Genomic DNA, 23,594 nt, shown 5'->3' with positions numbered 1-23,594 from the left:
TATTTTCAAGTTGAATTTGTTATTGTGAAAGCAGAAACTGCCGTGAGTGTACTACATTGCAACAGATGGCATTATATAACAATGAACGTTTACTGCGTTTTGAAAATTCGTAGCTTCTCTCACCATTTCGTATTAACGAGAATATGAGCCTCCATATTTTAAGATATTAATATTATATTTCGATATGATTTGCAATGAACATATATTATATTTAAATGATTAATATATTTCATGATTGAACAATGTGTTCGAATTAAAAAACATTATTGGCTTTTGATTCTTTCAAATTCTGTAAAATTTACTTATTTGTGAATTGAAGAAAACATATGAAACTATTTCAGCAGGTATGTCTGATCTTGAAGACCCCGCTCTACAAGGACTGGGTGCGTGCTGCCTGAGTCTAAAGTACATTAAAAGAAGGCTTATATAGCTTTGTTGACAAATTTGCTAAACAACATCAATAGCAACCTTCTTCAGAGTTACCATGAAGGGTACCGGGGTCCCTCTGCGACCCAAAGTTGCACTGAAGTACATCCCGAAAACTTCATGCCAAAATCGAATTCCAAGATCATCAATGTATTCAATAAATTTAGATCCAAGTGTTTCTGTAACAATCCGTTGACGACTGAAAATGTCCCTACAACTTTGCAGCAGATTGTATGACTTAATTGTTATTGCTCATTTGACGAAAGAAACCCTCTATGGGTCAACACGGACCCAAGAAAATGGTATAGTGATCATTGGGAAATCGCTAAGTGTTATCTCTCAACTACTGGTTATTCAGAACAACATACAGCTGCAGACACGGACGCTGCTGGCCTATTGTCAATTATTGTGAATAACATCGAGATCCGTAATTACGTTGATTGCATAGATAATATAAAAAAGGTATTTTTTATGTTGTTAAATTTCATTCCTATTTATATTTATGATATAAAGATGTTTAAGTGAGAGTCCATAAAATGTCAAACTCTGATTCATATCAATACCTGATTTTCTGTAAGTCTGGTATCCCAATCTAGGCTGTTTATGCCGTCGCTAGAAGTTATAACGTTATTTCCCCCAATTTGTCGTCGTTCTTAAACAGTCTTATTCCCAACAAATTCGCCATTTACTTCTGTTTTGTCAAAATTTATCCTCAGTTAATAAAGTTAAATTTAAAGGAGCTCCACACTGTTTTTGACAAGACTGGACTGAAAATAATTTTTCAAAATTTGTGTAAAATTTGATAGCAGTAAAATCTTAAAAAACTTTAAACTTTAAAATTTGCTGATTATATTTTGCAGAAGATTATTATAATTGTGCAAAATATGCCACAACACAAATGAAAGCTTTCACATCAAGCTAATAACGTCACAAAAATTCATTTGTGAGATTATCTTTTAATAATCTGTTGCCATTTTTTTCCGTTTAAATTTGCCCAAATTAATCGACTTTATAAGTTTATGTTTTAAGCTTTTGAGCCTCAGCGGAATCCTTTAAACGTTTTTGGTGTTGACACTTAAAATGGATCTGTTTTAACTATATCATAATTTTGAACGTACCTGTAGACTCAACGATACATTTTATATTACATGTACTTTATATTATAATCACTTCATTTTATTTAAAGGTTAGGGATATACGCAATGATATCATGCATTCAAAGTCCTTCCAAGTGGATCAAAGATCTTTATATCAATATATCGATCAGATGATTTTGGTTCTTCAAGATCCCAAGATATTAGTTACAGATGTAGCTGCTCAAAATGCCGTTTTAAAATTGGAAAAGGTCACTATAATATTGATTCTGTTAATTTATCTTGATAACTTACTTTTGTTTGTCAGTTATTACACGGTTATTATCCTACATATTTTTTTTTATATTTGCTTGTAATATTCCTATAAATATTTAAAATAATCTTCTCTTTGTCGTTTTAGAATTATTTATTGTCAAAGGCAACCTCCAGGTTAAGGCACCTTTTATAAAACAATGGAATGAAAAACATTCAGTCATATATTTGAAGTAATTATAGTAACAGCGTGACTAGATATTGATAAAACGTATATTTAACTGATTTTTAAAATACTTATATGTATTTCTTTTTTCTTGAGTCTCAAAATTTAATGTTAATATGTTTTTTGTTTTCATGTATTCAGTTAAAGAGAGATCAAATATACATAAGCTTAGAAGATGCTTATGAAATGCGAAGACAAGCTTTAAAAGCTGGCGAGGATGGTTTAAAAATGATCGAAAAAACAAAAGACGAAGCCATTCAACAAATAGAAACGAAGAGAAAAGAAATTCATGATAATTTAGATTCACACTTTGGACAGCGGCTACTGGAACAGAACAAGGAAATCAAAGCTGTAACGATATGTATGCAAACAGAGAAGAATGAGTTCGAAAGTAGATATCAAACAGCTGTGAACGAAATTGAAACAAAGGGAAGGCAGATTACAGATAACATCGATGCATACTTTGAGAGTCGAGTGAATGAGCATGAAAACAAAGTCGAAGATCAGGTTAAACCTTTCTATAACGCCATCTTTTATTTCCTGCTATTAAATTAGGATAAAGTTAAAAACTTCAGATTTTTACATATAGTAGGTTTGATTTAAAGAGTAACGTAACTATTGCTTAATTCAATCATGAAAAGTAGTACCAATTACACACTAAGTTTATTTGACCAGATATGAATCAAAGTTCATTTGTTTCCAATAATTATCATAAATAAATATTCCTGTTGTGTTGTTGTGTATAATATTCTACAAGTGCTACCACTATCTTTCCTGTCCAACCAATTTCCTGATATAATTTTAGTCTAAAGAAATTTCTGATGTTGAAACTCTGAATTCTGGGCTGACAGAAGATGAAAAAGGTAATGAATTGTGTTACAAATATTGATGTTTATCAAAGAATGTCAAGTCCGTCGATGTCTAATAAATGCATTATATTGAATTGTCCATCAATCTATGGATTTAAGAAATATTTAAGTACTTTTTGCCTACCACTACAATACCAATGCTCTGACGTCATTTTCCTACTATTAAAATGTCAATGTTTTTGCTGTTTGTTTGTGTCAGAATGCCGAGAAATTTATCAATTAACGACGTTTTCTTTTTCTCTTTGTTATATAAAATGTGAGCAATATCTACATAGCATAAAAATTAAGAATAATTATGTTACAAGTCAGGGAGACAACCTAATCATGTCAACATGAAAGAAATAGTTCGAGTTATTTTTACATGCAACCCATTTCACATGCTATTCTTTCAGTTAGCATGTCATCCTTATCATGGCAATGTATTTTTTAACACAAGGACGAAAGTTGTAATTATTCATACATGCTTTACACATGATTTCTTATATTTTTCTTATTTTTTGACAGATCTCCAAAGATATTTACTAGAATCTTATAAAAAAGAATATATTAAGATACCAGTTTCTCCACTTTCTACAAAGAACAGAAAAAGCGTTGAGGAGCTTTATGTCCCGTTAAAGGCAAAGATATTTTGCAAACACAAAAAATTAGCCGCAACCAAACTAGCCGATATGTTCCAGCAAGACAATAAAGTCATGCTCAGCATATATCTTACCGGAGAAGCAGGGATAGGAAAATCAACTTTTTGCAGGAAATTGATTTCACTATGGTGTACGGTTAGAGAAAATGAAGGAAAATTTCCACATGATTATACTCCTGTTTTTGATTTTAAAAATCAATCATTGACAAAGAACAGCTCTATTCAGACCGTTGAAGGGTTTGCAGATTATATGGATGATTTTTATTATGAGAGTTATATGTCTGATGAAAGTGATACGTCGCAGACAGAATACAGTGATGATAGTTCTATATGTAACGAAGAACTAAGCAAAGGTATAATGGATAATGCATTATCAAGTCCTATAAACAATCAAGGTCAGCCCATTTCAGTCGCTAAAAGTTCACAGTTCACAGGTGACGACACAGATAATGCATTAATCGAAAAGTTTGATTTCCTTTTCTTCATATCTCTTCGCGATACTAATCTAGAGGTCTCCATTGAAGACATGATAGTAAAACAGCTTCTTTTTCAAAATTCAAAACTACACGAATGTTTTAAAAGCACCATAGTCAGAATTCCAGAAAAATGCCTTTGCATTCTTGATGGACTGGACGAATGGCAACCTCCAAAACCTTTGCCGACACATCCTACTGTCACAAGAGGTTTACCACTAAGCTCTGTTGGTGGAAAATATGTCAAATTGTTTACGGCTCGGAGATGGAAATACGAAAGTCTCAGTCCATGCATTGAAGAACATGAATCAGAAGTTAGACTGACGGGCATTGGGAAAAAATCATCAAAGGCGCTCATTGAAAATATGTTGGAGTCAAAAGATCACACAATTGCATTTGAAACGGCAGTTAGCTTGAGCGATACAAATGATTTGGCTTATATTCCTCTCCTACTCAAATTACTAATTTGCTTATGGCAAGAAAACTCTAAACTTGAAAAATATAAAACAGAGTTGTATTGTTCAATTATAAATATTATGCTACATCTGGCGGAAAAAAGAAATGATTTGCCTTTTGTTATTTCAACTCAACAATTACCACAAATGCTGGAAGTATTTCGCTACATAAATGACAATAGCAACATTGTTGTCAAGCTTTCAAAATTTGCATTTGATTCATTGTTTAAAACGCCCCATGAGTCTACGTTGGTTTTTTCTATGTTTGATCTTTCACAGCAAGGTTGGAATTCAAGAGAAATTCTTTTATTTCTGCAAACGGGAATTCTTTCACAAAAGTCTTTATCTGGTGAATCAACTTTTATGCCGAAAACATCATTGTCGTTTATCCATAAAAGTTTTCAAGAGTTTTTTGCAGCCGTGCATATTGCTACTGCTGACAGTGACAGAAATGAAATCAAAAGACTTATTGCCTATAGATGCGGTCAAACGTATCAAATTGTTGAGATGACAAATGTATTTTATTTCTTAGCAGACTTACGCCAAGACTTGTATCAAGAAATATTAAAAGAAATAGCGTCAAATTGTCGTGACAGGGGCATCGCCTTTGGCCACGAATTAGATCTCACGTTGAAATTAAAAGAAGAAGATATTTGTCTAACTGATATATTCTTAAGAGGTAACCCAAAATCCGTTGTGATAGAATCAACAAATTACGGCATAAAGCGGCTTTGGTTTTCAAGACAAAACCAGAAACTTCAAATGATAGAGCTCAGAAGTGTAAGTTTGACACATATGGCATTCAAGACATTGCTAGAGAGTATTTCTATGTCAGGAAAAGGAGTTGATGTCACTCTTATATGCATAGGTTGGATAGACGAACACTTTGAAAAAGAAATGTTCCCACTATCTGTTCATGTACGGAACGTTGGAAAATTGAAAATCAAATTCACAAACCTTACCAACGTGGAATTTATCCTGCCTCAAAATAGTTGTACTGTTGAATTAACTGAGAATGACATGACAGACAGTGGTTTGAGCACAATGATAAATTCTGTTTCAAAAACAAAAGGTGTCATTGAAATGACCTTCCATCGTATAAAGATCAGAAAATCTAAACACACGCATTTTAATTCTGATTGTCCTGTTTTGAACATCACTGTTAATGCTTGTGAAGTTAATAAACGCATCGAAATAGGGGAAATAAAAATTTGTAAAAGTGATATTACTCATACAGGTACATGTTCTGATTTGCAGAGTGTACAATTGAGAGAATTAACGATTGAACGTGTTGACCTATCAAACGTGTCGTTTTCTTCTGAAGAAATTGACAATTTTCATCTGATAAATGCAATATCAAAAGAGTTAGTTAAGTTTAAAGTTTCAAGTCAAAATCTACAGCTCCAGGTTTTAGAGCTAGAGTGTGTATGTTTGAAAATAACAGCATTCGCGTCATTTCTAGAAAATACTCCTTTGTCGGATAATGGTGTTGATGTGACTCTAGTTAATGTCATTTGGATCGAAGAAGACCTAAACCGAAAGTTTTGTATTGATTTAAAAAATATAAGGAAATTAAAAATTCAATCTACAAATTTCAAAGAAATAAATTGGAAGCTTTCCAAGAATATTCGTACTGTTGAATTGATTGATACTACTCTACCACTCAGAAATCTGTCTGCAATGATCAAATATTTTCGAGATACAGAAGTTGATGTTGAATTGAACTTGAATTATGCGTGGGAATCTGTATGCAAAATATCCAAAATAGTACTGAATCGTTCTCAGATAATCGATAATGTGACATTAGGGACAACCATTAAAGGCACAGAAAGCGTGTCCCAAAGAAACAACGGTAAAATTCAAAGTTGTCCGCTAAACGAGTTATGGATTAAAAATACCGATCTCGTAGCTGTGTTCTTTTGTTCAAGGGAATTTGACATTATTAACTTTGTGGATGTAACGATACGAATTAAGGAATTAAAGAAAATCCTAGGGAAGAAAATAATTGGGCATCTTTGTGCGATCTTAGGAAAATTCAACCCTTATGATATCGTTACATTTACAGGTCGCAATACTGATGAAGTACTTATTAGTGATAGATTTAAACTTCGATATCGAGAAGTTGGTATTCCTCTTGAGATAAGTGTTAAAGATAATAAGGTGGTATCAATGTTGACAATATCAAATCGTTTGACAGAATTGAATTGCCTTTCCCATGTTTTCAGCAATGTATTAGAGTTCATTCTCCAAATCGAGCAAATAAATTTGAATTTACATTTTGAAAATATAACTTATTCATCTACAGACAATTTTGAATGTTTAGTAAGACAACTAAGAGCTTTCAAAATATTTTCTGTAACGATGGACAATGATGAGGGAGATATACATGTGAACGATCGTGTGACATATTTATACGACACATTAAAACCTGAATATGTACAAGGTAAAGGAAGACCTGTGTTGAATAAAATAATATCTTTTTTGAAGATTTCATGAGGATTTCAAATAAACAATATGTTCTCTTAGAGGTTTCTAGCCACACATATATTAAAAGTAGAAAATGAACGTTCGAGTTTTCAAAACTTGAATCACTGACTTTGTCATTGTATAATAAAGAAAATTGAAACTTTGCATGCACTGTCTTCATGTTAAATGATATGACTTTTTGATGGTACTTAAATTAAAAGTGTAAATTGAGATTAAATTGAAACTGTTTTACATTTAATACCTTTTAATTTGTTTTAACACACCACTTTTGGTTCATGTTTGATTTAGGCGGAATTAAATCATTACGGATTTCATCTTTAACTATTTGAAAGGAAAATACCTATCGAAATATGTTTAAATATATCTTTGTTTTTTAATATAGAAAGATTGTGTGTAATACACTGTTTTGTATAGGCGTCATTGGCCGACAGTTCACGTCGTTGGCTTTAAACCACGTGCAGCTAACCGCTGTGTGTTCAAATTCCGCCATTGCCTGGATTCTTTATCTATGTAGCTATGAACGTCGGTGATTCTGCTCAGGTGCCTGTTAGTCCCTATTTAATGCAAGAAAGGGTACTTGAAGACTTCCTTCTCCTGTAAAGCTGGAAATTGACCATTTTTGTTGTTTCGTAACCCCCAGGCAAATTGAAAACAAACAAAAACATCGTTTTGTAAGAAGAAAGCGTTCTAAAGATATTAACGACCGGGGAGTAAAACCTATCGAAATATGTTTAAATATATCTTTGTTTTTTAATATAGAAAGATTGTGTGTAATACACTGTTTTGTATAGGCGTCATTGGCCGACAGTTCAGGTCGTTGGCTTTAAACCACGTGCAGCTAACCGCTGTGTGTTCAAATTCCGCCATTGAATGGATTCTTTATCTATGTAGCTATGAACGTCGGTGATTCTGCTCAGGTGCCTGTTAGTCCCTATTTAATGCAAGAAAGGGTACTTGAAGACTTCCTTCTCCTGTAAAGCTGGAAATTGACCATTTTTGTTGTTTCGTAACCCCCAGGCAAATTGAAAACAAACAAAAACATCGTTTTGTAAGAATAAAGCGTTCTAAAGATATTAACGACCGGGGAGTAAAATCGATGCATGGTTTCCTTACCTCTCGTCTGTCAATCCATTCGCCCGTAAGTCTCAAAATTTCAACCAGAGTACATTTTTATTTGCATCAACAACTGGCTCGACTTTATCGAAACTTTGAATTGAAATTCCAAAAAAAATGTTCTGAACATTTATACTAGTATGTTTCGTTTTGAATACTTTTTACAAAATTATTCCCCTTAAAACTCTGCTGTTAATGTTTTTCTTGCCTAGTCCGCACTGATCATTTATTAGATCAAAGCGTATCTATTTTATTGTATTATTGCGTATTACTTGTCATTGTGGCGCCGTTTTATGCCAAAACGCCGGTAAATACCGCAGTTGCAGCTAAATATCACACAGTTGTAGATATGTCGGTAAATATCGCAATCGCTACTGAATGTCGCAAAAATGCCGTTAAATGCCGCAAATTTAATGTTAAATGTCGCAACACCAACGTTAAATGTCACAAGTTTTAAATTCACTTATCCACTAGCTGATAGTATTATGTCAATAAAAACATTATGTCAGTAATATCATGGGGAAAACTATCATATAGGAAAGGATTTGCCATGGTGGCTGATTTGTGCCATATCGTAGTTTCGCACAAAAGTCACCACTTCGACGTATTTTCGTTTTGCAAGGCACCAGACGAAAATACGGCAATATAACCACTTTAACGTATCCGGCGGAGCGAAAGTACGACAAAATCTTTTCTTTGTCGTATTCCTTAATTGTCTTTACTTTAGCGTATTTTCGTGTATTCGCCTGGCGCCCAACGGAGCGAAAATACGTCATGGCACCATAATCAACAACCATTATTGTCTGTGGTATTTTAAATTAAAGTTATTTTAGTCTGAATAATAAATTGACGACAATAATTTATGCCAAAAAGCCACTTGGTGATGAAACCTTTTTGTATATGTTTTTGTCTCCTTCCGTATGCCTGTATTTCTGTCTGACCGTCACAATTCTAAAAAGTAACACATTTCATGCAAAAACAACCAGACTAGAGTAACTCCATGGTCAAGTTTCAACTAAAGCATCAAAGGTCCATAACTGTTTCGTTGATAAAGTGATTTTTTAATAACTCGGCACAAATGTTCACCAGACAAACCGTGTAATGCGGGACAACTAGACCCCTACCTCCGTGGTCAAGGTCGGACTTTGAGATCAAAGGTCAACATTGTCTGATGGTTGGTACATTTAGTGTGAGATCCATATCGATTGAGTCCATCAATAAATTTTGAAACAACTTAGCAGAAATATTCACTATAATAAGCCGACATATTCTGCGAAACAACCAACCCTGCATCACACTTTGAGATCAAGGTAATCATTGTCTGATTAGATTTATATTTCGGGTCCAGCCCATAAATTTTTATTCATCAAGGGATTTTGAAGTAACTTGGGACAAAAGAATATGTTAATAAGACTACATCCAGGCCGCTACCTCCAATGTCAATGTCACACGACAACAAGTTCAATAAATTCAGTAATGAACCATCACGAATATATTATTCTATTTGTCACATACCCAAAATTGCAAAGGAATTTTAAGTTCTGCGCGTTACGTAGTATAACCGCAGAGCGTATTTCTCAACGTTATGTCGCACAGTGCGCGGATCACTGATGCGTATATCACGTGATCAGTTATTGGTCATGTGGTTTTAGGCGGTAAAAATGCTCGTGGAAATCAGTTCTTCTCTCGGTTTCGATTGTGAAGGACATTTTTATTCAAATTCGAATATTGTATTTCAGCCAGTTGTTGCATATGGCTTTGCAGTAAATATTTGTGATAAATCGAAAACATAGGGCATAAAACAGATTTTATAAAAAAAATATGTAACAGTCATACAATCATTTATGTTGGTAAAATATTTGTAACAAGTTAAATAGGTATACTGTAACAACCCTGGTATGATAGGAACAGTTTTCCAGAGTCTTTTAACATTCCTTATAATGGGCTGATTGTTAAATCTCTGGTTTTTAACCTGACTTATCATACCTTGGTTCATATAGTTTGTAAGTATATTAACAAAACGATAATATACAAGTGACATTGTTTATCTTTTTATGTATATACGGTTTGTCATATCATAATGTATATTTGTATGTATGAAAATGAAGTTTTACAATAACATGTATTTGTACACACTGCTCAAATGATAAACAATCGTAAGCCTTGCCCATTGCAAAACTGTGTTTTGTGCTATATAAGGTTAAGACTTACTTTTCATTGGCGCTACTAATAGTATAACGATTACATTTAGCATATCTTTACACTTTTCGTATAATGTAAATGGCAACACGGTATAATGTAAATGGCATCACGTCAAAATATATGCACGGCCGTGCAATACCATTTTAACGACTCGCAAGGTCGGCACGGGTATGTTCAAAGAAATGGAATATTCAATAATGTTTTAGAAAAAAAGAATGTTTGATGCTTGTTACATGAAGAAATAAACACTGAATGTGAAATTATTTGTCATAAATGTAGCAAAATGAAAACAAAACATATAGTATAGACTTCCGTACAAAAAAATTTAACACTATAGCTGTACTTATTGCAAGAAAAATAACAGGTGAAAAGGAATGTGCAAGTAATTTTGCCAATGTGCAATTTTTCGGAAATTATAGAAGTGCACAAAAATAAAGATGCTTCTGAGTTATAGAGTTAAAGGCGTTTCTGGGGCATACTGGGCCTTTAAATGGTGTTTTCACAATGCTGGCCCTGCTTTAGTCCAAGTACATGTAGTAATAGTGTTGAAATCAAGCAAAACTGCACCTTAATTATACTTAAAATGCAATTAAAATGCAAAAAGGTGAAGTTTGGTGAGAAATGGAAGATAAAATTCAATCATTAGATTTAAAAACAACGTTTAATCTAAAACAAGAACCACTTAAACAGGGGTCAAGCCTGACTTTTTCTTACTATCAAATGCAAAAAAATTGAAAAAGAGGTTATGACCCTACTGTTTCAAGACATACCACATGCTTTTTGTTCAACCCTTTTACAGTTGGACACTATCCCTTCCTCTTTTGATTACACCTGACGGTGTGAGTGAGACTCTATGATGGACAATTCTTAAAACCCATTGGGTCTGAATTGTATTAATTTTCTTCTTCTGTGTTAAGCACTTCTTGTTGATTTTCTTGATGTTTTTCCTTCCTTTAAGACATTGAATATTTTTGAAATGGTCATTGTGTTTACTTTTTATATGAATCTACATGATCATTTCTGTGTTTACTTTTTCACCTTTTTATGCATAACTTGCAAGTGTTATAATTTTGCTTAGCGTTGATTCATTTTATAGATATTCTCGTTTAAAGGAACATGTTGTCCCTAAGAGTGAGGTTTTTGGGCACCAATAACCGGTTTAAACTCCCCAGCATTGCTTAGGTTGCTAGCGCCCCTCTAGCTGTGTTCCTCAGATGCATATAAATTATGTCTTGTTTAATGTTACATACACCTCTTTTGTGTCCCTTCTTGTTTTTCTGGTCAATTACCTTGCAAATAGGTTTCTACGATTTGCTTTTTTTTTTCTTTAAAAATTTATAATGACATCTCGTGCGAGGTTTGCCCGTGTACCCGTGTACCCTGTCCAGTTTGGTGGCCTCCTTCATTGGATCCTTGCTAGTGGTCTTGTCTTGTGTATAGAGGATATGCGAAGGACTTTTTGTTGTTGTTAGTGTTTTTTTTTTCTCTATAAATAAATTCTTTTTTATTATCTTGTGATATGAAAATTATCATTTTTCATCATTGGTTCATTTTCACACGTGAAATATTTATTTTCATACTAATACATGAAAATAAATTTATCCTGTATTTCTTCTTCTTTTTCTTCTTCTTCTTCTTCCAATCCACTTGTCTTCAACTAACTGAAGTTTACTGCCAGGTTAATGCGCAAGAGGGAAGGAAAGAGCAAAAAAATAGTAAGGAATATATACAGTGCAGGTTAAAAACGGACAAGAGTGTGGTTTAGATAAAGAGTTGGAACAGATGAGTACGGAATGTACCAGCTGACATTACATCCGGAGGGAGGCTGTTCCAATCTTTGATGGTCTGTGGGATGAAGGATTGTTGACGATATTGTGTGCTGCAGTAGATGATATTGTAGAATAGGTTATGTGGATTTCTTGTAGATGTGGAGTTGGAAGGTATGCGTTGAAAGTTGTCTACAACGACCCTGTTGTTGATGACTTTGTAGAGCATGGTCAGCCTGGCCTCCTTACGACGTTCCTGTAGTGATTTCCATTCCAGGTCTCCAAGCATGGCTGTGACGCTGGACCTGTTGTGATACTTGTTCTAAACATAACGTGCAGCTCGTCGTTGGACCATATCTAGACGGTGTATGTTTCCCTTCGTGTGGTGGTCCCAGACGGTGCTTGCATACTCCACTGTGGGCGGACTAAAGCTTTGAAGGCTGTTTCTTTGGTGGAAGTAGGAGCGATGTTAAGGTTTCTTCGCAGGAAGCTGATGGTACGGTTGACTTTGTTGCAGATGTTATGTATATGTTGGCCCCAGTCTAGGTTGTTATTCAGGGTCCATCAGAGGTATTTAGCTGATGTGACGTGCTTTAGAGTACGACCATGAAGAGTGAAGTTGTGGCAGATGGGGCTTCTTTTCTTGGAGATGGAGAGGACTTGGCATTTGTCTGAGTGGAATGACATTTTCCATTTTTCTTTCCAGACAGCTAATTTGTCGCGGTCATCACGAGAGTGGAACAGTCGGACCTGTTGTTGATGGCAAGGTAGGCCGGCGTGTCATCTGCAAATAGTCAGACGACTGCGTTGAGACCCTCTGGGATGTCATTGATGTAGAAAAGTCACAGACACGGGCCAAGAACTGAGCCCTGTAGGACGCCAGATATTACAGATACTGTATCTGAGGTTACCCCTTCCAAGACTACAGATTGGGATCGGTTGATTAGAAAAGCCTGAATCCACAGGCTGGTCTTGCCTCTGATGCCGTAGTGTTCCAGTTTGTGGGATAAGAGGCTGTGGCATACCTTGTCTGAGGCCTTCGCAAAGTCCATGATGAGAACATTAGTATGTTTGCCATTTTCCATCTTCGGGGTTATGTCATCTGTGAATTCAAGAAGTTGTGTTTCACAGGATCTGCCCTTTCTGAAACCGTGTTGGAGAGGATGAAGAATCATGTGTTTTTCGGCATGGTTCTTGATGTGACTGGTGACAATGTGCTCTAGCTAGGAGCTTGCAGCAGATGCAGGTAAGGGAGAGGGCGATAGTTTTCTGGTTTTATCTACCGCCTTTCTTGTAGACTGGGGATACATAGGCTTTCTTCCAGTCATTAGGGATGGTGCTATTTTCTAGTAATAGAGTGAAGATGGTGGTGAGTATGGGAGCGATGATAGTTGCAAATTCTTTGAGGATGCGAGGACTTATGGTGTCGGGTCCTGCAGCTTTATGCGGGTTCAGTGCGAGGAGTTTGGTGATTCCGTGAGTGGTTAAGGATATCTCAGCGGCTACTGGATGGGTTGACTGTGGATTGACGTTGCCCCCCTTCTTGAAGTCATCAGCAGTGATCGTGATGTTGTCTGTGAATACATATTAGAACTGCCGGTTTAGTACGTTAGCTTTGGATCGGAGTGGAGTTGTCCATGTTCTTTCAGTCCAGTTATTGTTTGATTGTCTTTCTTCTTGTGTTTATTGAAGGTCCAGAAACGTTTTTGACTGCTGTGTATGTTTGGATCCGTAGAATGCGGTGTCACATTATTGTCAACTTATGTACGTCCAGTAAGCTTGTCGGGGTTTCTTCTGCACTAAGTGTTTACAGTTCTTGTAATTTCTTTGATGTTGTTTCTCTTAACGTGATTTTTTTGTTTTCTTATGGAGACGGTCTCGTTTCCGAATTAGTCTTTGTGATGTTCTTGCCAATCCATGGTGATGTTTCTCTTGGTCTAGCAGTTTTGTGAGGGATATGTTGTTGTATACTTGTCTTCAGTGTAGTTGTGAATTTGTCCCAGATAGTGTTGATGTCGGTGTTGTTTCCCGCCATAGACTTGGTTGTTTGGTGAAGTGTTGCCATGTCTGCTTTCATGCTTTCCAATCTAGCCTTCTTGTACAGTTGGAACTTCCGGGTGTTTGGGGTATGGGTGACAGGGCAAAAGGTCAAGCTCAACGATGACAGTGTCATAATCATAATCAGATATGCCGGGCATTGTAGTGACTTGCTGTACTTTGCTAGGGAGGTTTGTTATAACGAGATCAAGACTGTTGTTATTTCTTTTTGTATCTTCAACAATTTGGATAAGTCCATTATTTGTCATCTAGGCAGTCTGAGAACTGAGAAATTTCATGTATTTATCGACTTGCATTTTCTGTTTATTATATACTTTCCCTTTTTTGACCTTACAATTTTTAGGACTTCTATTCTAATTTTGTGCATTGGTTAAATTTAGAAGAAAGTAGTTCGGCAACACACCAGTGAAAATACGGCAAATTTATATATGTTCACTTCAGTGGAAAATAAATTATTGACAGTAAAATTCGGAAAATGAAAATTTATACGCATTTTATTTCATCAATATTAAGAGGATATTTTTTCGTTTGCATGAAATATGGAATATATTTTCACGAAACATTTCGTGAAGTACCGGCTCGTGAAAATATGTGGCATTTTATCATGTTTCGTGAAAATATATTCCATATTTCACGAAAAACGAAAAAATAACATTTTTATTAAATTTCATTATCAAAGAAAATGCTAACGAATCCCCTTGCTTGCTACCAACTGCAATTGTACAGCGCGCAGTAATTTATGCGTAAGCACGCGCTGTTTGGCGCTACATTGTGACGTCATGTAAACAACTCTTTAAGCGTCTATACAGCGTTAATTACTGAATTAAAGATATTGGTGTTCGGATTTATTTTTCTTAGTTAGACCATTTTCTATCATGCTAGATAGTGTTCAAAACAATATTCAAGAAAAAGCTGTTTGTATTCATCAGATTTTTCAAACAGAACGGCGAAAGAAGTCCCTTAAAATAAATATGAGTTTTGACTCCGCCCACTTTCATATTTATATTTCTTATTACATGCTTTTCGATGGTTTATAGAAATATATCAGTAAATTAAAACTGATAATTTCACTGTTTGAAACAGTGAAATTATCAATTTGATAATTTCACTGTTTTGAATTTAAGCCCCTTGCGTTGTTTCAGTGAAATACCAGCGTACACAGAACTGGAAACCAACTTAATAACATCACGTCGTAAATGACGTCACGTTGTATAATTATTTGGCGCGCTATTCATTGATTATTAGATAAAAATGTCCTTTTTAACGTTTGATTGCATGTAATAAAAAGAAAATTTGTTTAGTTTAGTGTAAGATCGAAATAGATTTCACTTCGTGAACACCAAAAGTTCAATATACCTTTTGGTGCTCACTCGGTGAAATATATTCCGATCTTACACTGAACTTAACAAATATCCTCTATATAATACATTTTATTCTATTTAGACTTTTTCAGTAAAATATCTATTAATAAATATATAATTAATACCACATCTCCTTTTTTTTACGAAACCGTCTTGCCTCCCAGTCATAGTCAGAATTGATTGTTCGAGTCATCCGACGACAACCTTGCTTGAGGGTGGGGGGGGGATCCCGGGATCCGGGATCCGGGACGCCCGGGATCCGGGATCGTATTAGATATATAGGGAAAACTCATAAACTATATTTGTGTTGATTATTCTCGTAATGAGAGGCGATTAAACGTTAACTATTTATTTCTTTATTAGTTTTAATAGTATGTAATGAACAGTAAATGAATTTAACTTAAGATTTAAATATATTTCGAGTTATTTATTAACAAACTTAAAATGCGGAAATCACAATACTTGTAATTTTAGTATTATTGGAAAAATCAAAGTTTTTGTTAATATAATATTTGGCTTAATTTTATGTTCATGTATTTAAATATTATTTTTAGAAAAGATCAGAAGATATACTTAACATAATTGATAACAAAAAAAACAACTTTTGACGTGTATGACAGGTGGTAAATTCCCGGGATCTCTGTACTGTTTTATAGATTCGGCTTTTCTGAAAACAAGATGGTAATGGTCAATTTCCCGGGATAAATATATCTTAATTATACGATCCCGGCTTTTCTTAATGCGATTATCCGGGATCTCTTATATCTAATAAGGAAAATCAACTGTTTTTCGTGACTATTACGGTTAAGTATTTATACATTATTGTAAATACAAGTTCGACTTAATTGGCATGCTTATTTTACGTAAAAGGCGTGTAAAATACTATATAAAAATGCTTATTTATCTGCAAATTAACAAATGTCTTGTTGTTTTTTCTAATGATATATACTATACTAGAAGGCTTTCACGTTGAAGAAAAAAAGAAAGAATACAAATGTAAAACATAAGGTATATATTACAGATGTTTAACAAGTTATCATGCTAGTTCCATGGATCGTATAAAAATAACATATGGTTCACTTATAAACAGATATGAATGTCTAAAATGGATATTTTTAAAAGAAAAACAACATTATTTGTCAATGTTTAATATAAAATGAAAAAGAACTGTAGCGGACCTCATTTTCCTTAAAAAATATGTCCAGTACAGGACCCAAAACGTATCGTCCCTGGTGTTAATTAACATTGGTGTATGAAAGTTGTTTATTGACACTTCCGACATGGCCAATAGACCGAATGATATTTTACTCTTATCTGTACGTCTAATACGATCCCGGTTTTTCTGAAAACTATATTCTTGAACTGGTCAATACCCGGGATCCCTATGTGTTTTAATACGATCCCGGCTTATCTGAAAAATATCTTCTTGGACTGGTCAATTCCCGGGATCCCTATAATATAATTATGTTTAATACGATCCCGGCTTATCTGAAAAATATATTCTTGGACTGGTCAATTCCCGGGATCCCTGTGTGTTTTAATAGGATCCCGGCTTTTCTGGCTGCGGTTCGTATAACATTGAAAATAGTAATTCACGTTAGTTTAAACAATATTTTATTTATAAGTATTACATTTACATGATAATTGACAAATAATAAATAGTACGGGTTGAGTAGTAAGCTTGAAAGCTTTTTTAGAAACTCTTTCCGTAATCACTATCTCAAACAGTATGTAAAATGGTAACAATTATATGCATTTTTGAGTTAAATATACATAACATTTTCACCATAAACTTGCTTCTTTACATGTACAGGAAAGTTAGCAATTTACACTCTGGTTTTCCTTGTCGAAACGACCTTAATAATAGAATATTGACATAAAAATGTGAAAGAAAACCCTATAGTTCTATAGCATAAATACACGTAAGTGATAAATGCACAAATTAGCACGTTTAAACTTTTCAAGAAAAATAATAGAACTTTTAAGCATGTTTAAAAAAAAATTTAAAGAAAAATAAAGAAATGGAAACGTTAGTTAATTGTTGAAATTGTTGGGTAATAGATGGTAGGAAATAAGAGACAGATTTGAGAGAAAGAAAAAGAAAGACAACAGGAATGGTCACTAAAATACTATGGAGTTGATGGAACGAGTTTACAATATACTTTTGAGAAGATATTATGCATCTAAATCTCTATTTCATATTAGTCGAAAAAATAACTTTCTATTACATTTCAAAACGTTTTGTTCTGTGTAAATATGAGTGTACATGAAGGACTATTGCTTCATTTAAATCGTCAGCAATTGAATTATCACCATAGAGTAAAACGTTAAGTGTGACAGTTGTTATTTCACTTAAATTATTAAGGAGGACATTTCGTTCATCTTGGTACCTTGGACACGAGAAGAAGTAATGAGATGTGTTTTCTATGTCACCACATTCACATAGGGGACTTTATATTATGTTTTTTGAAATAAATGTTCTTTGAGAGAACTACAATGTGTTCTAAGTCGTGTGTGTATAATCTGGTATTTTCTCTCACCTACATAATAATGAGAAGGCACACCATGAACATCTTCATTAAGTCTTCTTTTGACAATTGAAATGGATGGTGAATTTCTGTAATTAACAGGAAGATTGTTCCAGTCTTTAATTGATGATGGCAAAAATGAATGAGAATAAAGTTGTGTGTGACAAAATATATTTCTAGTGTTGTCTGCATTATGTAAATTATAATCTGAAGATTCTCCTACTGTGTCGGGAACTAATGAAGAGAGGTAATGAGGAGAAAGATTATTGAACATTTTATAAAGAAGAATTTGTTTGTGTTTGTAGCGTCTTACTTTAAGGGGTTGGATGCAAGTATCTTCATAAAGATTAGAGATAGAAACTAGTTTTGCTGTACCGGTTATTATTCTGCAGGCTTCAAGTTGTATTTTTTCAAGTTCAAATTCATCTTGTTGAGTTATGTTGTCCCAAACAACATCCGAGTATTCCAGAAGGGGCCGAATGAAAGAGAGATATATAGTTTCAAGTGACTTACGATCAAGAATGAATTTCAAAGATCTCATTATATAAATTCTTTGCCAGGCTTTTTTGATAATATTTTGTATGTGAGAATGCCAATTTCTATCATTAGAAAATGTTACTCCAAGATGTTTGTGTGAGGTCACTTCATTTATTTGCACTCCGTTCATTGTCAATGGGGGATGAATTGGTTTGTTTACTTTACGAGAGATAATTACTGATTCCGTTTTACTTGGATTGAAATCTACAAGCCAACCATTTGCCCATTCTTTAATTTTTTTTCAGATCAGAATTAAGAGTAACCGCAGCATGAAGTGGATTATCAACAATGATATATAAACTTGTATCGTCTGCAAAGAGTCTGATATATGAGTTAATGTTAAGAACAATGTCATTTATATAGATTAAAAAGAGAAGAGGGCCTAGAATGGACCCTTGAGGAACTCCGGCTGAAATAAAAACGGTTTGGGAGGAACCGCCTGGAAGAACCACCTTTTGTTTTCTATCACTGAGATAGTCACTAAACCAGTTTAAAAGCCCACCATTTATTCCAGCAGACTGAAGCTTGAAAATGAGACCTTTATGCCAGACACGATCAAAGGCTTTTGAAATATCGCAAAAGACAGCTCTCACTTCTTTTCCATCATCAAGGGCTTTGCAAAATGTATTATATATAGAAACAAGTTGATTTGTTGTTGAGTCATTGGGAACAAACCCAGATTGTAATGAAGTTATTGTGTTATTAGCAACAAAGAAACTGAATATATGCTTATGTATAATTTTTTCTAAAGATTTGCTGATCGTGCTAAGAAGTGATATAGGTCTGTAATTAGAAACAATTAAGGGGTCACCTTTCTTGTAGACTGCACATACATTGGCAAGCTTCCGTTGTGAAGGGACTTTACAAGCTGTTAATGATTTTCTGAAAAGATGACAGAGAGGTACAGAGAGTTCTTCTGACAATTCCTTTAGTATCCTGTTGTTGATATTATCAGGTCCTGATGCTTTACCAACATTGAGAGTTTTAAGAGTATCACGTACCTCATCATAAGTTATATTTATTGTGTCAAGTTTATTAATATTTTGATGTACATGAAAGTTTGGTAAAGACTTATTTTTATCATCAAGTGAGGATTGTGATTGGAAAAATTGGTTAAGTAAATTTGCTTTTTCAGTGTCAGAAGTCAATATGGTGACATTATCATTCAAAATCTTAATTTTACTATTTACTGTTGGTTTAATGAATTGTTTGAGAATTTTCCAGTAATCTGTTGTTTTTAAATTTTCTCATTTTATTTTTTCTGATAATTGTTTAGTATAATCTGTTTTTGCATTTCTAAGTAGGTGAGTTGTTTTGTTTCTTAATGTTTTGTATTTGTTCCAGTGTTCAATATTATTTGATTTTTTAGCTCTGTCATATGCCCTTTTTCTTTTCCGTATATATTTTCTTATTTCATTATGCATCCAAGGAGGGTCTGTTTGTCTTATAGTAACTATTTTGTTTGGAATGTGTTTTTTTTTTTTTTTTTTGATAATGTAATCAAGGTTTCAGTAATATTACTAGCATAAGTATCGATATCGTCACTTTCAAGGGATTCCCAGTTATATGAAGCCGCTTCATGTCGCATATTATTAAAGTTGCATTGATCATATTTCCAGATAAGACGTTTAAATGATTTAGCATGTGACTTTTGACAGTAATTCACGTTACATAACTTGATGAAAAATATAATGATGAAGCAATTAAAAAATTCAACACCTTAATTCGAATTTAATAGCTATTGCATTAAATATTACTTATACTTAAAATTGATATTTTATAATACTGATATTTTTTTCTTTCTGAATGTAAAATAAACATATTTTAGTGCACACATGTAAGATATATTATCTTTACACACGATATCAGTAAACACAGTGTGAAACACGGTCCATAAAAGGCAATTTAAAAGAAAGACCAAATAACTTGACACTGTAAAATGCTTTTGCCAATAAAAACAAGTTTGAGTCTTGCAGCATCAAAATATTGTGTCACAAAGCGAATTAATTGAGAAAAGATAACAAAGGCATTATCATAAAATTATACTTCACGCCAGTTTAATGCACTGCATATTTATTGAAAGGTACAATGAATTATATTGTGATATTTTCAACTTAATATTTTTATATTTTTCATATTCTGCTTATTAGATAATGTAAAGAAAAAGATTTTTCTTCATTTAACGTATTTATAAACAAGGTCACAAACGTACACAGAAATTTCGTTAATAATTGAAAAATACTTATTTCTGTAACAACTGTGTTAATTAATACTAGTTGGAAGTCATTCTTTGGGATCAAATCAGTGAGACATGGCCAATGTCATAAAGCCCCTAGGAATATCATTTAGCTAAAGTCGGATCATAATTAAATAACTGGCATCTGATGTAATGTTATGCACCCGGTTGATTTATGATATCACGGCCCTGTGTCGCTTAATTGTAATTATAACATATGCACCCTGTTGATTGGCCCAGCGTCGCTTACAGATACAAATCTTTGTATTAATGAAATAATTTCTGTGACAGTAAAGATTATATTAATTTACATATTACTCTTAATCACATTTGCAAAATCTCTTTGAGTCAATTATAGTCAATTATTACCTGAAACTTTTATCCTTTTTCTACTTTTCTTAAAATCTTGGTACATTTTTCGCGAGTTTGGTTTTCTTGAAATATTTTGGTTTATCTGGAGGCATGCAACTTTAAAATGAATTATCATACTGAAACATGTGTTTATTTACATGTCTGTATATGTGATGTTTTGTAACGAAAGTTATTTAGATATATTGCCTGAACATTTGGGACGATTTGTAACTGGATTACGAACATCTGCACACAACCTAAGAATACAAACTGACAGATATGCTAGAAACAGAATACATACAATACAATAGAAATGAACGCTACTGCCAATGTTGTTCTTTAAAGCTGCATGCCTTCAGATGAGTCAAAATATTTCGATAAAATCAAACTTGAGAAATATGTACTACGACTTTAGGAAACATAAAATGGTTCAAGATTCAAGTAATATTTTACATGTTATGTGCAGTTAATGTCTGATTTTTTTTAATGTACAAATATTTTTCTACTGCGTTACTAACGCAGTAAGGTCTATTTATGCATATTTTGACCACTTTTTGGTAATTTACATGGCTTGTAAGTGCCTTTGATAATGTATAAATGGCTTCCTTTTGGTTATTTCACAATATAAAACATTCAAAAACATTTTCAATTTTTTTATGAAAATTAGCATGAATCTGGAGGCGTGCTGCTTTAAGAGACTTAGAAGACGAATTTCATTTTGATATTATATGCCCATGTTATACAAATATTCGTAGCCTTTATATTAAAGATATTATTTTGTTAACCCAAGTATGTACAAATTTATTGCATTGGTGCAAAGTAATAATAGAAATGAACTATGTAAATTAGCATTTTATTTCAAAAATGCTTTGACTGTTAGAACTTCACTATTAAATAATGTTCATTGATAGATCAAATTTTTTTTATTTTAAAGTTTTGATATTGATTTTCTTCCTTAAATATGTTAATTCTCACTTAACTGAGACTTAATAACAATCAACGTAAGTGTCATTTCAATTATTGATTTCTTTACATTGATTGCACTGAAAGTACATGTTACTTGAATATTATTATGTATGTGATTATGTACTATGTATAAATCCGAAATAAAAGTTCTGTTCTGTTTTGTGCTTGTTCAAAATGAACTAGCTACTTCTACCTTACTGATATATGATTTAGATACATGTATATTATCATAGAATTAATTGATTGCCAACTTGTATTGACCTTCGTTATATACCCATGGCATTATTATATATATTTAAACTATGCCGCATGTCACTCAATAATAATTTCCCCTATATTATAAAAACTTGATTATCACTTATTAGTGATGACGATAATGGTGATGACGACGATGATGATGGTGATGATGATAGACACTGCTTGTCTTAAACGATCCCGGCTTTTATAAATGTGATCCAGCTTGGATCTCTATATATCTAATACGATCCCGGCTTTTCTGAATATGACATGGCAGTGGACAAATCCCGGGATCTCTATATATCTAATACGATCCCGGCTTTTCTAAATGTGATATGGCAGACAGTCAATTCCCGGTATCTCTCTTTGTTAAATACGATCCCGGCTTTTCTGAATAGGACACGGCAGTGGTCAAATCCCGGGATCTCTATATATCTAATACAATCCCGGCTTTTCTAAATGTGATATGGTAGATCAAAGATATTCTAAAAATATTGTACAAGTATCGTAATGATTTTATAGAGAAAATGATAATTCGTTTGTTGTATTTTTTTAAAGGTACAATATATACTAATTTATTGATAGGATTAAAATGATTTGAACATTACAAGTCTGATTCTGTTTGACAAGTGGAAATCACTAAAAAAATAAAAGATTTATATCTAAGTAGGAAAATCAAAAGATTTATGTAAAAGGTCATCTTTTCCTGTGACGAATCAAACAAAATGTATTTAGATAAAATAAATAAAACCCGGCTTAATCTTACTTTACGTAGCAATCACACTTTGGTTCACCAGACAGGTGTCTCTACTATAATATTCATCATCATCATCTTCAGTAATCGCCTCACTCTTCATAGAGCATAATCGCGATGAAACTATGATATTATAAAAGGGCACTGTGTCATTTGCGTCAATATCTCGAAACCATCAAAACAAACTCCGTCAGAAAAAAGATACACAAGTCTACTTCATAATTTCTTTAAGAACACTGACATAAAATTACAAATGTAGGGGTTAATCATCAAATCGATAATTTACCAATGACACCTGCATTAATGATTTATGAAAATACATGTATATATCAATAAATGAATTGATTAACAACTTACATTTACTTTTTCTTATTAAAAAAATATCATATTATGATAAAAGTTTGGTAATATATGCATACATGTATATTAAACTTTTATCATGATGTTTATGATGGACACACCAACAGTCACGTGTTCAATAAGGGGCCCCGCAGCCTTGATAACCAATATACAATGACTTCCACTGCCAGTACATGTACTTCCAAAATAAGATTTTAGGTGTGTGA

At 33.4% G+C, this 23,594-nt stretch overlaps 1 protein-coding gene across 1 annotated transcript; it reads left to right on the top strand.

Annotated features, from left to right (window-relative positions):
• The first annotated feature begins 1,614 nt into the window (after nucleotides 1–1,614).
• Nucleotides 1,615–7,287, top strand: LOC132731863 (uncharacterized). Its single transcript, XM_060718160.1, has 4 exons — nucleotides 1,615–1,771; nucleotides 2,140–2,505; nucleotides 2,804–2,861; nucleotides 3,372–7,287. The coding sequence occupies exons 1-4, from the start codon at nucleotides 1,637–1,639 to the stop codon at nucleotides 6,926–6,928; spliced, it is 4,116 nt and encodes a 1,371-aa protein (XP_060574143.1). The 5' UTR covers nucleotides 1,615–1,636; the 3' UTR covers nucleotides 6,929–7,287.
• The last annotated feature ends 16,307 nt before the right edge of the window (nucleotides 7,288–23,594 follow it).

This window comes from Ruditapes philippinarum, unplaced genomic scaffold, assembly GCF_026571515.1.
Source record: "Ruditapes philippinarum isolate M1 unplaced genomic scaffold, ASM2657151v2 ctg4999_1_1_1_1, whole genome shotgun sequence".
Lineage (NCBI taxonomy): Eukaryota > Metazoa > Mollusca > Bivalvia > Venerida > Veneridae > Ruditapes > Ruditapes philippinarum.
The sequence above is the reverse complement of the archived record's forward strand: the minus strand, read 5'-3'. Positions and strand labels throughout refer to the sequence as shown.

What these genes read in the sequence shown, in the direction of transcription:
- LOC132731863 (XM_060718160.1), top strand. Translation starts at nt 1,637, where the DNA reads ATGCATTCAAAGTCCTTCCAAGTGGATCAAAGATCTTTATATCAATAT. An exon ending in CCGTTTTAAAATTGGAAAAG is followed by an intron (nt 1,772 to 2,139) that starts GTCACTATAATA and finishes TCATGTATTCAG; the next exon opens with TTAAAGAGAGATCAAATATA. An exon ending in GCTGACAGAAGATGAAAAAG is followed by an intron (nt 2,862 to 3,371) that starts GTAATGAATTGT and finishes ATTTTTTGACAG; the next exon opens with ATCTCCAAAGATATTTACTA.